We start from the raw sequence: 16,506 nt of genomic DNA, 5'->3' as shown, positions 1-16,506 counted from the left end.
AAGACCAAGAGCTTTTACAGGAGACAGAGAAATAAATGCGGAATTATGGGATACAAGTAATCCCCAGGTAGCAGCATGGGCCATCAGCTTGGTCCAGGGCCCACTGCTGTTGATGGAGGTTCAGGCTCCTATGCTCCTGGGATAACCTTTAAAAGCTCTTTAGGCAATGAGATGTAGCATACAATTATTTCTGCTGTGTGAGTCAAGCCTGTAGTTGCCAAGTGGGCAATGCCAGCCTTGCATTTATTCCCCCACTCTCCTGTCATTTACTGATTTTTCTCCCTGGAGATCATCGCTATGGCATGAAATATTAGTTGTTTTGTGGATTCCCTGAAAAACCACTGGTGTGTTCCAGGCAGGGAGCAGGCAGAGGCTCGGAGACCCACTGCGAGCAGGGGGGCTGAGGAGCACCTCTTGGTGGTGTTGGATGAAGGACCATGCCAAAATCTATGGAGCATGGGTTGGGGCTGGGTTTCAAACCCTCCCTAGTTTGTGATAGTGGTTGGGAGGATGCTCTGAGTGACCTACTCACATGGCACTGGGCACATCGCTTTTGGCATCCAGGACAAGATCAGGGACACAGTGCTCATCCTCATTGCACCCGTTCCAGAAAGGGACCTGAGGGAGACAACAAGAGCCACCTGGTGATGATTTGTGCCCCAGGTTGTACTCCAAGGAGAAGAGACACAGGTGGTGATCCCAGGCTGCAGCAAGTGCCAAACACATTGTGATCATGGGAGGGATCAGGGTTTACAGCCCCGAGACAAAGCAGCAAATGATACATCCAGAGATTAATCTGCTGACCAAGTGCCTGATAAAAGGCACCCTGGGATGTTGGTGCTGCTACCTACCGAGACCTTGAGGGAGGTGGGCCAGCCATCATCCAGCATGGGGCCGTTCTCCGGGTGCTCCAGCTCATAGTCGATGGAGAACGTCACTGGTTTAATATAGTCAGCTGTGTCCTGCGGCAGACAGAAAGCATCGTTGAGAAGGACAAGGCTCCTGCTTTGGAGAGGCACCATCAGAGAGCAAGATAAGGCAGTTACAGGCACGTGTGATTATTGAATATATGAAATAAATTATTGAATATGTGAAATAAAAGCTTTGCAATCTGGGACATTGTGTGTAATCGCCCTGTCTCACCAGCTAACCCTCACTTAGGGACAGGGACAACGCGAGCTCATCGGTGCTGCTCAACACCTGTCCACAGGTACATGTCTGCTGATGCTAGAACTGTTTCATCTTGGAGATGCTGGCTCTGGAAGGTGGATGCTCCAGGGAGGGCTGTCCCCAGCAGGGACAGAGCTGTCCTGCAACCCTTACCCAGGGCTTGCACGGCTGGTGATGAACCTGCACCTTTCCTGCAGCTCCGTGGGCTCTTGCCGTGCGCTGCCCCAGCTGCACAGGGTGCAGTCGGATGCTCTGAAGTGAGGTGCTTCTTGGGCTAAATCACAAGCTCTGTCTCTAGCTCCAGACTGGAATTTCCCAGAAGTTCACGGCGGTTCAGGCTGGGGCTTGGGGCTGGGCCAGTCTGGCAGCTCGGCCCTCCCTGGCCTCAGCAATATTCTCATCATTCACTGGGAATGTTTGATTTTGGCCAGGTTCGTGCATCAGCTGTTCCCTGCAAGTGATGCAGAGAGTTTCACCGGCTCCTGCACCCGAGGAGAGGGACCCTGATGATTAGAGGGGTGCAGAGGGTGAGAGCATTGGGGACTGGCATGGAAGCATTTGGTTCCAAATGGAAAAAAAAAAAAAGAGTTTTTACCAATTTTGGAGCAGGAGGACCAGCCTGACTCAGGAGTGCACGCCCTTCCCGAGGGCATGGTTAGCGGCTCGTGGAAAGGAACACAGCGCAAGCTGGGGCTGCAGTGAAATCAGCGCTTGGGGACCCAGCAGCTGCCGTGTGCCAGCAGCTCCATCCCTGGACCACATCAAACCCAGCGTGAAGAAATGCAGGCGGGGGGGTGAGGCCCGTTTCCAGACCTGTGAAGCCACCGAGGCTCCTCCGACCGCATCCCGGTGCATCGTTGTTTTGCACAAGGTGGAGACCATCTTCGCTCGGGCAGCTGGCTGACCCCCGGGGCTGGCAGAGAAGGAGACCCCAGCCTTCTCCTCCTGCACACTCACCAAGACGTGGAACTGGAGCCTGTCGCAGTGCTCCTGCCTGGAAAGCAGCGCCAGCCCCTTCTGCGTGTGCCGCTCTCCGCTCTCGTCCAGGTGAGCCCGCGGCGTGTACCTGCGCTCGTCGATGGTGGCATTGTACCGCAGCGCTGGAAGGAGAGGGGTGCCGTCACACCGGGTCAAAGAACAGGCTTTTGTGCACTCAAACCCCTATGGCCCTGCGAGGAGCAGCGCGGCAGGGAGCATGCTAAGGGAAAATCGGGAAAATCAGGTTCTAGTTAGCATTGCCTGTTTCTAACAGACATTTCTGTTGAGCAAAGAATCTACTCTCCAGGTCAAACAAGGAACTTTAAAATTGCACTATTACAAGACACCGCGTAAAACCTGAGAGGGATATATAACTATTCGCCCCATATATTCACATGCTGGTCTGTACCAATTCTGGAGGCATCATACCCTGGAGCACCCACCTCTCCTACAGGCTTTACTGGAGATTGTTTGCTTCCTGCAGCACTGTCAAAAAAACCCCAAAGGTCCCCAGCCTAGCCCCAAACAGGGTGGGATTTGCACCCCCTACACCAGTGTGATGCAAAACATGCGTAAGCCAAGAGCAAACATCAGACCCCTTCATACAGCATCCATGAGGTGGCTCTTCTGGGTAGAAATAAGTGTAAAATTAAATAAATATAGGAAGCTGCACTCAGTTTTTATCCTGCAAGCTCCGCAAAGACAGCAGTTAAGAGGAAGACACTGGATTCAATAGTACAAACCCCAAATTCTTGCTCTAGGGGATGGGAGCTTTTCCTTTGGCTTTGCTCAGGACCCAGTTTTCCTTTGACAGTGTTTGCTGCCGGGTTGCAGAGGGCTGAGCCTCTGTTGTTTCCCCCCACTCCAGCTGAGTCACGGGCATCTGCCCAGTAGACTTGAGGTCACAGCAACATGCAAGGGTTTAATAGCAGAGCTGGCCAGTAACTTCACAGAGATTCCCTGGGATGTTAGGGAAACATATGGTTGGCAGATGTGTCCTGCTGCTGCAGCGGGGAGGATGGACAAGCTCTGCGGGACGTGGTCCGAGCACATCCTCTCCTGTCCTGCTGGCTGGCGAGGTAGTGGTGACATCCCTGTCACACGTGCCATGGCAAGGCAAGCTGTGGGAGGGCCCAGACCCAGGGTGTAGGTGAGAGAAGGGGTTAAAGATGGGTAAGGCTGTATCCTTGGGATATTTCTTGGCACCGTTTAACCGTCCCTGCTCTATCAGCCATGACAGGGACAAATTTGTGGGTAAAAAGGGATGTGGCAGATGGCAATGTGCACTCCTCCAGACATGCCACGCTCCTGGATGGTTTTCCTTGCCAGAAGCTGGGTGCTCCCTCGGGGCTGGAGACCTAAACAACGCACGAATTGGGCTTTTTGTCACGCGAGCAGCCACGTCACTTACCGACGCTGGCTGTCTGGAAGTGAGCTGAGAGGAAGACGGCAGTGAAGCAGATGAAGGCTGACATGCAGGTGGCATCCTTCCCGTTCCGCTTGCAGTCCTTGGTGAAGATGTTGATTTTGGAGGGCTCGAAGCGGATGCTGGCATTGATCTGGACCACGCTGCGGGACCTGCGGGGCAAGCAAGGGTCAAGAGATGTGCTGCGGTGCAGGATGCCCACACACATCTGCAGCATCCTGCAAAAGTCTTCCACACCTCCAGATCCGCCCTTTCCACATCTTTTTCACACTTTTTCTCAACATCAAGAAGGTGCTGAGGAAAACCAAAGGCCACCACAACATGCTGCTCTACTCTCATCTCATCTATGTAGCATTTGAAAATCAAATCTCTTGCACTTATTTGCCTCCTGCTTATGCCAGTGAAGTAGCTCAGCACCAAGAGCAAGATTTGGCCCCTTGCATGTGTGTAGCACTTTCCAAGGCAGACCCCAGGGTGGCCCACCTCTGCTGGGTGCAGCTACCCTCCATTCTAACAGCCTCAAGGGACCTTCCAAACATTAATCAATATTTGAAAATACCAAACTGTTCTTGTTAAATAAGACCAAAGGGAGCCTGGGCAAATCACCACAAATCACTTAGCTTGTTTGAAACTCCTGGGGAATTTATGATGAAATTAAACACAAAACCAACTCTGACATCCTTCTAGGGCCCAACAGCACTGAAATCCCACTGCCCTGCCAGACAGAGGGTTGTCATTGTGGAAAGATGGTTCAGGTTGTGGGGAGATCAGTTTTCCCTCGAAAAATGTCAGCATGTTGCAATGAGGTTCAGGCAGAGGAGAGTGCCAAGTGAGATACAGCTAACCACAACAGCACGGCGTTCCCCAGGGAGCCGACGGCCAAGTCTATGAGCCCGTCTTCGTTCAGGTCCAGTTGTCCGTGGATGCTGCATCCGAAATACATCAAGCCCGGTGCAAGGTCCGCAGCTGCTATCCGCTAGAAAGCAAAGAAGAAAAATCCAAGCTGGTTTCCATCAGGATCATCCCTGCCTGCAGAGGAGGGGTTTGCCATGCTGAGCTCCAGCACGCTACTGGAGATGCCCCTTTCCAAGCAATTGCACCAAACAATTTTCCAGGGAATGAGAGCAGTTTCTCTTCAGAGCCACCACCCAGACATTTCTGCTGAGTTTGCTTCACATATCTACTATTTCTCACAAGTGAGAGAAATATTTTATCTATAGCAATCCATTGCACCGAACGCTAGGCATTGCCCCTAATTTCAAGCATGTTTTCTGTACCTTATGTTTGCTTTGTCTTGGACCGCTCACAATAGAAAACGTCTGGCAATAATAATTAACAATGCAATGGCGTGTGTGAATTTATTGTGCTCTATCAGTCCTTAAAATGAGCACACATGTTATTTATTCTGATGAAGGATGAGGACAACCAAAGCACCCAGGAGCCATACCTGCTTGTACTTCTTCACGACAGTCTCTTTGAAGCCGAGGAAGATGTATATCGCTCCTTGGTGCTCATCCTCCAAAGGTGCCCCAACAACGAGGTCATTGTAGGAGTCCTGGTTGAGGTCGGGCACGGCGGCGATGCAGGAGCCAAAGCGGGAGTTCTGGTAGCTCTGCAGATCGACGAGGGCACCGCTGGAAACAAAGCGGTTCTGCCAGCCCAGCCAAAGAGAGAAGGCAAAAAACAAACAAACAAACAAACAAACAAAAAAAACAAACAACAAACCCCAAAACCATCAACAGCAAGCCTGGCAAGAGGAGAAAACCCTCAGAGGCAAGCCAAGATGTGGAAATTGCTCACACATCACTGCAAGAAAGGAAGCGAGAGCCCTCCCGGGGCTGCAGAACTTCCTGCACGTCCTTGGGGAGGGATGAGCCCTGCAGCAGCCCTACCCCTGCTCTGCCTTCCTTTCATAGCAGCCTACATAAATAATTGCATATAAAAGTTGTGCTTTAGAGATAGGGACTCCTGCGGCTCCGGGTGGGCTCTGCAGCCAAGGATATAGAGCATGACCTGCTCGCTGCCCTGCACGCCTCTGGAGCCTGGTGGATTTGGCTCAGAAACTGCATTTTGAGCGAGATTTGAGGGCAGAAGGAAAGCTGTCCCTGCCCCAGTGCACTGCTGGGTTATGGGGAAGGGGACATGGTCAGCACATGTCCCCTCTGTGCCCTGAAGCAAGGGTGGAGGGACTGACCTCCCTGCTCCCCAGAACCCCACGCCTGGCCCAGCCTCTGCGCAGGAGTGCCCTTGGAGGGAATGGGTTTGGGGAAGGCAAAGGGGATGGAGACTGGTTCTCCGGAGAGACACCCAAGTTGCAAAGGCCCCACCTTGTACCCTGTGTCACCTCCTTAGGGCTGGGAGCAGCAGGACCTCGCCTTGCACCCCGAGCATCACCTCCTCAGGGCTGGGAAGCTAGTCCAGCTGGGAGCAGCAAAGCCTCAAGACGAGGTGGCTCTGCTCCAGCACAGGCTGGACTCCCTTTGCTGGCTGCAAGCAACCCCCCTGGGATTGTTTGTAAACAAGGAAAAACAGACAAATCCTCCTCGAGTCTTGCAGCAGCCACAACAGTGAGGTTGCCTTTGGACTGGGCTGCCATACCCTGTGGTGACTGATGGGAGCTGGTGGGTGCGCCCAGCCCGGAGCCACCCCGGGGAGGTGACACAAGGGGACACAGTTTCTGTGCTAGCACCCAAATGCCCTGACCCCTTTGGTGTCCCCAGCTCGCTCCGCGGTGCTGCCACGTACCTCTCGCAGGGTGTAGACATAGACCTTCCCCCTCTCCCTGCCCTCGCTGAAGTACATGGGGGCTCCCACCAGCAAAACATCTGTGACGCCGTCGCCATTGACGTCGAGGGAGTTGATCTCACTGCCATAGTAGGAGCCGATCTGGAGGAGACAGAGGAGGGGATGGAAGCAACGCTCCTGGCATGCAGTGGCACTGCCACCCTCCCCAGTGGGGACCACAGGGACGTTGCAAGCCCTGTCCCTGCTACAGCCACATGGTTGGGAGCTACAGGTGCAGCGGCAGCCGAGGCATCCCTAGCTGCCCATGGATGTGCTACACTGTGGAGGCATTTAAATGGAACAATTTGCAAAATGAAGGGGGAGGACTGATGGAGGAGCATACATGCCACATGGAAAAGTCAGTGCAGCATCCTTGGCAGCACGTGCCCCGGCATTACCTGCTCTCCCTTCAGTGCCTGGTGGATGGTGAGGTTTCGGTTGTTGTGCATGCTGAAGATGATGACTTTCCCTGTGTGGTTGAATCTGGGTGCTCCCGCGACGTAAATACGCTCGTGCTTGGTGGATATGACGGAGGAGACAGTGTAACCTGGAAGGGGTGATGGGTGCAGGGTGAGCACAGCTGAGCGGCTCCCTGCCTGCTCCCAGCCGCTGCCTGCTGATCTGTTTTCCATTAGTCCCCAGCTGCTGACACAACTCTGGCCACCTCCCAGATTGGGAAGCTAAACCCCACAGATTCCTTCAAAGATAAAGTCATTCAAATAAACCCCAGTGCCCTGACCCTGGGCTTTGAGTCTCCTGCTCAGGTCCTACCTAGACCCTGGGAAGTGTAGCTGTGCCAAGAGATTTGGCACTGCTGAATGCAGCCGGCAAGCCCTGTGGAAAATCCTTCTTTCATTGAAGGCAAGTCTGATTGCTGGCCTGATAAGTGCTTTACGTCATGGCTCACATCCAGTTACACAAATGCTAGCAAGGTGCGTGCACGCCGCGAGGCTGCGGCACCCGCTGCGCTGCTCCTTCCAGACCCCGGCAACACCGCATCCCAAACCCAGCGTGAAAGCCTTTGCTGATGCTCGAAGTTAACATTCACAGTCCAGTAAAAGCCCTGAATCCATCGAGACCATTGCTCATGTGTCCTTATGGATATAACCCTGCATGAACAAATGACCCTGAGCAATCCCTCTTTCCTGCCTAGCCAGGTGATTTTCTGCGCTGGCATCACCAACACCACGCATCGCACGCCGGGCTGAGGCACTTGCCCATGATTGCAGATGGGCTTATGTAGGAATATAATGCTGGGGTTGCAAAATCCTGTTTTTCAAACCCAGCTCCAGGTTCCTGCATGTTCACAGTCTAAAATGTTACTTTAATTATTAGAAACTCAAAACACAGCCAACCCTGAAGCTGGATCAGATCACCTGGGGTCACATGCAGTTGAATTTTGAGTACCTCCAGGTATTATTGGGGTTTATGGACCCCTTCCCCTGGGCATTGGCCTTACCTGGGGTCTCGGTTTCCTTAAATGTTCCCCTCTTGGAGGGGTATCCCTACGCCGAGCATCAGTCTCAAAACCCCAGGTCCCGGTGCTGAGCTGGGCTGCTCTGCAGCAGGGTGCACCAGCATTTCCTTAATATTTCTGGATTTCTTACTCCAGGCAATGGGACGGAGCCCAGCTGAACTCCCACATACTGTCACGGGTGCCCCTTGCACAGCCACAGCTGTCCCCTTGCCATGCACTCACAGTGAGCCTGGGGGACTTTCTACTGTTATCCCAAGAGATGATCCACATGTCCAGGGGCTGTTACGTCCCCAGCGAGAGGAGAGCCCTGGCACGCTAGCAGGCGACCCCACAGCATCCCACCCCGCTCCCTGCCACAGGGCAGCTCAGCCTGACACGCACATCTCTGGAGGGAGGCTCTATTTTGAAAACCAGGCTGATATTTTTGCTCCAGAGCTTCAACAGCCACACATGGAACAGATTAACCCAGCAGGTATTTCCTCCCTAGGCATGAAATTTCATCACTGCTTTTCAAACCATTCCAGTAAGCGCTGCAGATGACTCGGGCTGGCCGGTGCCTGAGCTACTTCTGCATTTCAATCACTTTTGTGCTGCACACCACGGTCAACACAACCTCATCCTGGATGAGGATGCTCACGTGTGCTGTATACCTGAGCAAGGGAAAATACAGATCTGGTGCTGCGGGAGCTTGCAAACAGCCGGGCACGGTACCGCCTACACTGGGAGGTGCTGGATGCTGTTAGTCATTTGAGAAATATGTTGTGCTTCCTATTATTCAGGATAAAATCATGAATTCAGCCCTGGCAGAAGAGCATCATTTGGCTTTCTTACCTAAATACGCTCCATGATTTTTCAGCTCCTCCGGGAACTCCTGAAGATAAGATTCCCGCAAGGGAATGACCTTCCCACTGCTGGTTTCCTTCAGAACGGCTCCGTTCCAGTCGTAGGCACCCACTGCCCCCAGCAAGATCCCATCCTGTGGGAGAGCAGGAGTAGTTTGAGGGTATTTCTTGCCAAGTGGAGGCAATTCTCCTCCACACTGCCCAGCAGGCAAAGTTGATTGATGCTGAAGTGGACGAGGGGACCCGATGGGCTGGGTTTGTGTCAGAACACATATTGGGATCCCTAAAAGCCCAGCCCCTAGACTATGTACTTATTGGAGGCTGCAGAGTACAGAAGAGAAAACCAGCAAATGGCCCCAGAAACTGTGCATTTTACAGAAAAGGGGAGGAATCTCACAAGTGGAAAAGAAAATGAAAAGAAAAAAACCCCAAGCAAACCATTCTCCAAAGCACACCTGGAAAGAGGGAGATTTTAAAGTGTGCTGGAATGACATTTCTACCCCATTCCTCTCTTTTTAGCCTGCTTTTCCTCCCCAGGAACACTCTGAGCAGAAATCCCTGCTGGCTTTTTGCTTGGACCTGCCAGCTCACAGGCTGAAGGGGACTGACCATCCTCTGCACCCCACCACCACCAAGTGCCTTCCTCCATGGCACATCCCAGCACGTCCTTTCCAAGAGGTTGTGGCATCAGGAGGAGCTGCTGCAGGCTGGTCCTAAGGAAGGCACCAGTCTCCCAGCAGTTCCCTTCCCATGGGATACAACAGCAGCAACAGCATTTCCTTCCTTATGCTCACATTAGCAATCTAGCTTCATGATTAATAATTTGCCCAAAATACCCATCTCCCACCTGCAGTGGCTGGTGATGATAAAAAGCACAGGGTGCCTGCTTGCACAGGCAGGAGCAAAAAAAACCCCAAACCCACATTTACTCTCTTACTTCCACAACATGTGATGAAAATCCAGTCTGCGACATTTCCAGTCCAAAGGAGATTTCATTCTTGTTGGTTCCTTAAAAAAAAAAAAAAAAAAAAAGAATTTGTATTTAATGCAGAGCTTTGCTTTTCTGGAGGGCTGAGCGATGCCTCGGTGGATCGGGTGGGGTGAGTGTCCACCCCACCCCACCTGAGCATGAAGGAGCTCAGCTGTCACAAATCAGCCTCTTTCAACCTAAATCACTGCAAGTACCCAAACTTGTGCTGCTACCAGGTACTGGGAGTTCTGCTGCAGAGTGCTCCTCTCCTTTCCTAGCTGCAAGATCATACAAAAAAGAGGATTTTGCTTTATAATTGCAACTGGGTGAAGCTTCTCACCTAGGGAAACTTTCTTCCACAGAGAAATGTGGGGCTGGCTGGACCGAGGTAACTGACAAACTAAGGGGAATTTGTGAGCTGGCTTGACCAAAATTCCCCCAGTCCCCAAGATATTTAATTTTCAGTGAAAGCTTTCCATCTTCTGTTTCAATTGTGCATTCCAGGACATGCTTTCCCTATGAAATTTAGATAAATTTAGTTTTGGAGACTGACAAACTTGTCACAAGGCAGACAGAAGCACTGTCATTTAGAACAAAAATATTGCCTGAAATTTAATTTCAGCCAATAATCCTTAAAACCCCACATTATCCCCATAACCCCACAATGCCTGCCACCCCAGGAACAACCTGGCAGTCAGTGTGTGTGTTTTGCCTGTTTATAACCCAGCTGGGTTTGATGGACGAGGAAGGTGCTGACACCCAGCTGACCCCTATACCAAATTTCAAAGGTTTGTTATAAATGACAGAGCCACCAGAGCTCTGCAAATACCAGTGGCTGGAATGGGGTGGCCTTTGGAGGAGAAGGGATCTGTGCTTCTGATGCTTGAGGGATGCAAACTGCTCAAAATAAAGACAACTCCTTATATATGAAGATATTCAAAGTATGATTTTAGGTTCTGTATCAAACAGATATTAGGGAAACCCTCAATGTGACCTGTTCAAATTCAGGAAACAGAGGGCTGACAGCACATCTGAAGCAGCCTGGCTGGCTGGGACGTGTCAGGGAGGAGCATCACTCACCTTCCAAGCTAAATATCCTTTCCCCCAGTGCATCTACAATGTCTTTGAGCGCTGCTTCATCTGTGACATTAAAGAAATGCTTGTCATCTGGGTCGCTCGCTATAAATTTTATCTCGTTCAAAAAAGCTTCAGGATTGATTCCTCTTCTGTTATAATAACCCAATACCTAGGTTTGAGATGGAAATGCAAGACTCAGAGGGCTTCATATGGTGGACAGAGCCATCCCAAAGCACCTGAGGGGTGTCCATACGGAAGGAGCCTGACACCTTTGGCATCTGACACCCCACTGTGGGAGCAAACTGAGGAGCAAGGAGCTGCTGTAATTCCTGCAGGCAGCCAATGCTGGGCACCCCTCCTGCAATTCAGGTGCCCAGCAAGCACAGGGAGCTGCCTGTCCCCAGCCTCAGCACCTGCTCCAGCAGCCAAATCCAAGCCGAGCATCCCCCTGCCTTCTGCAAAAGCAGAGCAGGACCAGCAACAAGGACCCTGCAAATATGCCAGGAGTGGGGGAGGTGGGCTGCACTGCCAGCCCTGTTGCATTGGGGTGCATGCAGTACTGCCGAGCTCTGCACTTGCTGCCAAAAGGGTCCCCCCCACCTACCGCCACCGCGTATCTGGTGACATTGTCCTTCTCGCTGTCCTCAATCACCTTCTCCAGGTCTGGGCTGTCGTGCGACTCTCCATCTGTGATTACAATCATTACTCTCTTTGCCCCTTTCCGGCCACCTTTCTGAAACGCTTCCGAGCTGCAATTGAAGAGATGCCCTGGGCTGCTCAGCCTCGCCAGGCGGGTCACGGCTCCCACCCCGCGCGCTCGCCAAACCCGCCGTGGCTCCGCGCCCTGTGCCCCGTCACCTGCACCGTAAAGCACCGAGCAGTGTTTGGTGGGCTGCTAGCCCCTGGGGAGGCGCGGTCGGGTGCAGGACTCTTAGGAAACATTTTAGGACTTTAAAGGGAGATTTTTTTTTTTTCACTGATGGAGCTGGTTTCTCGCAGGAGGGGAGCCTTTAGTTTGGCAAAATGCCCTAATTCTGCAGCAGAAAAGCACAGGAGCGGGCACTTGCCCCAGATAATGGAGGAGATGGGGCTGTGCTGAGCTCCTCGGTGCTCTCTGGGGGTCTGCAGAAGAGCTACAGTGCCTGGGGCAGACATGGGGTTGTGTTTGGGGGCTGAAAGCTCTTGTAGAAAGAGGATTCTGGTCCAGCTGCAACTGAGGATGAAGCAGTTTTGCAAAGCATCATTTGTAAAGCATTAATTGAGGACTGAGCCTTTTTGCAAAAGCATGTCTAGCCTGGTGGTATCCCCTGCTTTCTAAGCAGCAAGGAAAAGCAAAGGGGGAGAGAGGGAAGAAAAATAAATGGTGATTTTAAACTTGTTATCAGAATGAACAGGAAGGTGAGCGATTTTTACCGAGCAAACTCTATCCCATAGGCAGTCCTGGTTTCTGTACCTCCTCTTTGCTCTATGTGACTGGCAGCCGCTACCACATCTTTTACAGACCTGTAGTCATTTAAATGAAACTCATGGACAACATCTTCTCCATACTGAACAACTCCGACCTAAGGATTAAAGGAATATCACGAAGGACGCCAACAACCCGCGAGGGCTGGCGACACAACAAGCACGCTTTGTCAACCACGCAAAATAACAGCCACTGTTAAAAACCAGTTGCTCTGTCCCCATTTGCTCCAGTTTCCCCTCTATGGGACCACTACGAATGCTCATTTTTTTTTCTGTTCTCTGCCAGCTCTCACCCATGTGCAGCCACCCCTGCCCTGCTGTAAGGGTTTGGGGTGACACAGACGTGCTGGACCCACAGCATTTCTAGGTGGGCCCCAACAGGGGGGTTATTTGTGCAGATTGTTGAGGATGTCCCTGCATAAATCCCTGCCCAATTCAGCCCACGATTAGGAAGAGGATGGAGTGCTTTACAGCTGCATCAAGCTACCTGGGCACAGGGCAATACTTCTATATTTCCACACAATTTCATCCTCCCCATGCCCTGGTGGGATGTGGGGTGCTACTCTCTCCATAGCTCATTCAGGGACATTAATGTGAGCGTTATTTCCATGGGCCCGGCTTTAAAATCTGTACATTAGAAAGCTTATTTTGAAAAAGCGCTGTGCCAAATCACAACTTCTTGGCAGAAAAGGGACACTGAAGAGGAGGGCCCCTGGCGCATGGCTGGGGGAGTCTGCATGACACGGGGGGACACACAAGTTGTGCAGGGGCTTACTTGTATCTGGCCGGGGCCAATATAAAATTTTTTCAAGATGTTTATCAGGAAGTGTTGAACTTCAACCCAAGGATATATGCTGTTTGATCCATCCAGAACTATGATTATGTCCATGTACGTCTGGCATCCTGTGAAAAATAGGCAGTGTGTTATTGAAAGACCTTGGCAATGCTTGCAAAAAGGAGATTTATGACTTCATTCCTCACAGTCAGGTACTTGCTCTTACGATTTGTTTGAAAAAAAATAGATCTTATTTCAATCATTCATAAAGACCTTTGAGCTTCAGCAAGGTAGAGAGAAGCCACAAGCATCCTCTCTGCCGAGAAAAGACCGGATAACTTTCTAAGAATAACACTCAGCAGTGTCTTTTCTGATTCAGATTTGGACCTTTATCCGGTCTAATAGAGTCATATACTTCAAAGAGTGGCCTGCTGCAGGCAGGATCCGGCTTCCATTCCTCCCGCAGAGCAATGCTTTACCCCTGAGTCACTCTTCAGTCCTGCCTGTACTCGCCATATAACGCAAGCCAAGCATTTCCTCCCCTTCCCATTAAATCCTCAGCAACGAGGCAGCCAAAAACCCCAGCGAGGACCCCAAGGCTCGGCTCTGCAGTATGAGCCGTGAAGGATTTAGGCAGATGACTGGTTTTCAGCAGGGAAAATTGCTCAGCGTCATCTCTCTGTCTTGCTTATATTTTATAACATTAAATTGAAAAGTTGCAGAAAACCAGAGGATGCTGAACATTGCAGTTATTTATCAGCTGTCCTTTTCACCTGCTGTAGGCATTTATGGGTTAGCAGATCCATGATCTGAGTCACACATGGGTCACTCCATCACTGTGGTCCTCAGCTGCGTGCCACCATCACGATCCCCTTCTCACTCCGGGAGAGGAGCCGACCCTCTGCATCCCACTCCCTAAATAACACTGCACTCATTAACCACCTTCCCTCTAAAATAACAATTACCCTTTGCAGCGAGGGCTGAAAGCATCTCCTGGCCATAAAGAGGGAAGTGACACCGAGAATTTGGTGGTGGGCTCTGCTTTTACTGCCTCTGCCACCCAAAAGTCCTATTTCCCCATGCCCTGCTCTGTGCCGTGAGAATTAATAGACACTAAATGGGTGATGGAGCTGAGGCAACGCATCCCCTGCCCAGCTGGGGCAAGGAGCTGCTGGGAGCCCTGATGGTGCAGAGCAGGCTGCTGCAATTTCTTACTGCCTAGAAGAAAGCCAGGAAGCTTATTTAATACTTCAAAATAAAATCACGTATCCGAATCTACAAATTTGGGCCAAAATACTTTGCCTTCAGTCAATGAGCGCTTTGTTTTGGGTGGCCAAGGTCTGAATTCTTTCCCTATTTTGCCTTCCTAGCTGTGCTGATAAAATATTCTGGATACTTTATTTCTGGCTTTGGAAGAATAAGGTGTTTTTTGTCTTCTCCGGGTGTCAGTCAAAAGGAAAATGTTTACCAGATGTCTGTGTAGCACCCCCCTTTGAATCACTTCCCTGCAACCATTTCCTCTGCTCTCTTGCCTTCGCTTAAACACTGACATCGCTTTGTTTTCTCAATGGGACTGAAGTGATTAGAGAACAGAAATTCCCTCTGACTTCAAAGGCGGGGTTAGAGCTGCAGGGCAGATTGTTTCTCATACTCTGCAGAGCCGGAGCCACTGTCTTGGAGAACCTGAAGTTGGAGTTGACCCGGGAGCACATGCCCGTGGTGTAGTAGGAGCTCCCGCACTCGTGGGACCAGAGCGGGCTGCAGGCCTGGGGGGAAAAACAGCGTCAGGGACCGGGTTAACATTGCCACTTTCAAACTGCTGTTTTGCAAAGCTGTCCTCTCCTTTGGCATCTTTTTTCCCCATGGAAGGTGAGGTTTCTGAGCCCTGTGATGCACACAGCGTATATATAAACACAAGGAGAAGTGTATTTGCATGCCTATACGTGCTTATGTACATGCATCTGGTTTTGCATGCCTGTGTACGCTGATGTACATGCATCCTGCAGCAACCTCCCCGCGCCAGGGGACCAGGCTGTGCCAAGGCCCCCCGTTCCTCACCAGAAAGCTGTTGTCCTTAGGGTTGGTGGCCAGGCTGAGGCCGAGGCGCATGTTGTCCTTCCGCTCGGAGACGTTGGAGAGTGTTACCCGTCCTTCGGAGAGAGGATGAGGTTAGGGACTGCTGCCGGGCAGGGATGCTGGGCACCCAGCCCACGTCCCTGTGGTGCATCTCCGGAGCAAGGGCAAACCCAGCTGAATGCTGGAGGAGAGCTATCTCTGCCTGCTTACACTGCAGACTATGTGATTTTGGGGAAGCTGTTGTCAAGATAAGAAGCGGATTTTTTTTTCTTAGATGCCACAACCAAGAAACAGAAAAGCCTTCTAGGGAATGAAGCTGTGAGTCAGAGATGGCATCTCTTACATGGCCAGTCTTTAGGAAGAAACCCCTCCGAGTGGCTCTAGCATCTCATCTGTTATTGCCAGGCCAGCAGGCATTTAGTAGTTGATTTATCTTTGTGCATTTCTTTCATTTCCCATGTCACAGCCCAGAAACTGAGAACAGACCTCAGGGCAGCCTTGTCTTTCCGTTAATGCCAATATCATTTAGCTGTGACACGAACGCTGCCTAACCCAGCCATTCCTCCACTTCGGGGGCTCTGGGCAATGCAGCTCCCTGCAATCCAGGGCTCCCCCTTTGCTGTTTTGCCTGAGAAACAGCGGAGAAGGAGAAAATCGGGCAATTAATGGTAAAACTGGGGGCTTGGTTTCCTTGCCTGTGGACTTTGGAAGTTTCTTGCTGAAGTTTAAAATGAGGGGAGGCTCAGAAACCGAGTTCCACAACCCAGAGCTCAAAGGAGCTCAGCTCAACACTGAGCAGCTTCCAACAGCCCCTCACTTCTTCCCTGCGGACCAGCCGGCTGCAGCTCCGGCTCTGAGCTTGCTTCAACCCACTGTCCGCATGCACGCTGCAGCAAAGCCAGAGAAAAAGGGGGTTCAGCCCACATAAATCCCCTGGGAGCCTGGCTGCAGATGCTGACACGGCGCTGTCCTGCTCTGGTACCTGGCTATGCTACAGCCTGTGACCGCAGCTCTGCGGTGGGGAGCAGGATGCTCCTGCATCTGCTGCCCGCTTGGTGTGGGAAGGGCAGGGGCAGACCCCCGGTCCCACGGTAGCTCCTGCTTTTCCCCACTACTGTCATCTCTGCTGCAGGCTCGCTGTCAGCTTGGCATCCTCCCCCTCCACCACCAGGCAGCTGGTTTTACTCAAATGGCCTCGGTGGATTGTGCTAACTAGATAAGTTAATTGGGAGAAAAAAATAAAATAGGATGTGCTCATGGAACTGATCTTTTCATTTGAAACTTGCTTCCAATGGAAAAAAGATTGCTTTTTACACATTTACGCGCACAAGAGATTTATTTCCTTGAAGAATCTTGGTGTTCTCATAGCAAATAACAACAACAAAAAAAAACAACCCAAAAGAAGGAGAAAAGAAAGCAATGTTTTAAAAAATAAAAGATTTGGAGCCAATCAATCAAATATTGCAT

The 16,506-nt window shown here is 51.3% G+C and overlaps 1 protein-coding gene across 2 annotated transcripts in view; it reads right to left on the bottom strand.

Annotated features, from left to right (window-relative positions):
• ITGA11 (integrin subunit alpha 11) overlaps nt 1–16,506 on the bottom strand; it is a 52,934-nt gene that overhangs the window by 14,527 nt on the left and 21,901 nt on the right. For both annotated transcript variants that reach the window (XM_040600713.1, XM_040600712.1), the window contains exons 4-19: nt 15,022–15,113; nt 14,615–14,729; nt 12,964–13,091; nt 12,138–12,286; nt 11,329–11,473; nt 10,728–10,893; nt 9,615–9,685; nt 8,667–8,811; nt 6,757–6,905; nt 6,320–6,460; nt 5,022–5,225; nt 4,420–4,550; nt 3,560–3,726; nt 2,128–2,270; nt 852–962; nt 533–618 (exon numbers count right to left, since the gene is read on the bottom strand). In XM_040600713.1, the coding sequence (XP_040456647.1) occupies nt 533–618; nt 852–962; nt 2,128–2,270; nt 3,560–3,726; nt 4,420–4,550; nt 5,022–5,225; nt 6,320–6,460; nt 6,757–6,905; nt 8,667–8,811; nt 9,615–9,685; nt 10,728–10,893; nt 11,329–11,473; nt 12,138–12,286; nt 12,964–13,091; nt 14,615–14,729; nt 15,022–15,113 (2,143 nt within the window). The remainder of the gene's footprint in view (nt 1–532; nt 619–851; nt 963–2,127; nt 2,271–3,559; nt 3,727–4,419; nt 4,551–5,021; nt 5,226–6,319; nt 6,461–6,756; nt 6,906–8,666; nt 8,812–9,614; nt 9,686–10,727; nt 10,894–11,328; nt 11,474–12,137; nt 12,287–12,963; nt 13,092–14,614; nt 14,730–15,021; nt 15,114–16,506) is intronic.

Source organism: Falco naumanni, chromosome 7, assembly GCF_017639655.2.
Source record: "Falco naumanni isolate bFalNau1 chromosome 7, bFalNau1.pat, whole genome shotgun sequence".
NCBI lineage: Eukaryota > Metazoa > Chordata > Aves > Falconiformes > Falconidae > Falco > Falco naumanni.
This window is presented reverse-complemented; position numbering and strand designations above follow the sequence as displayed.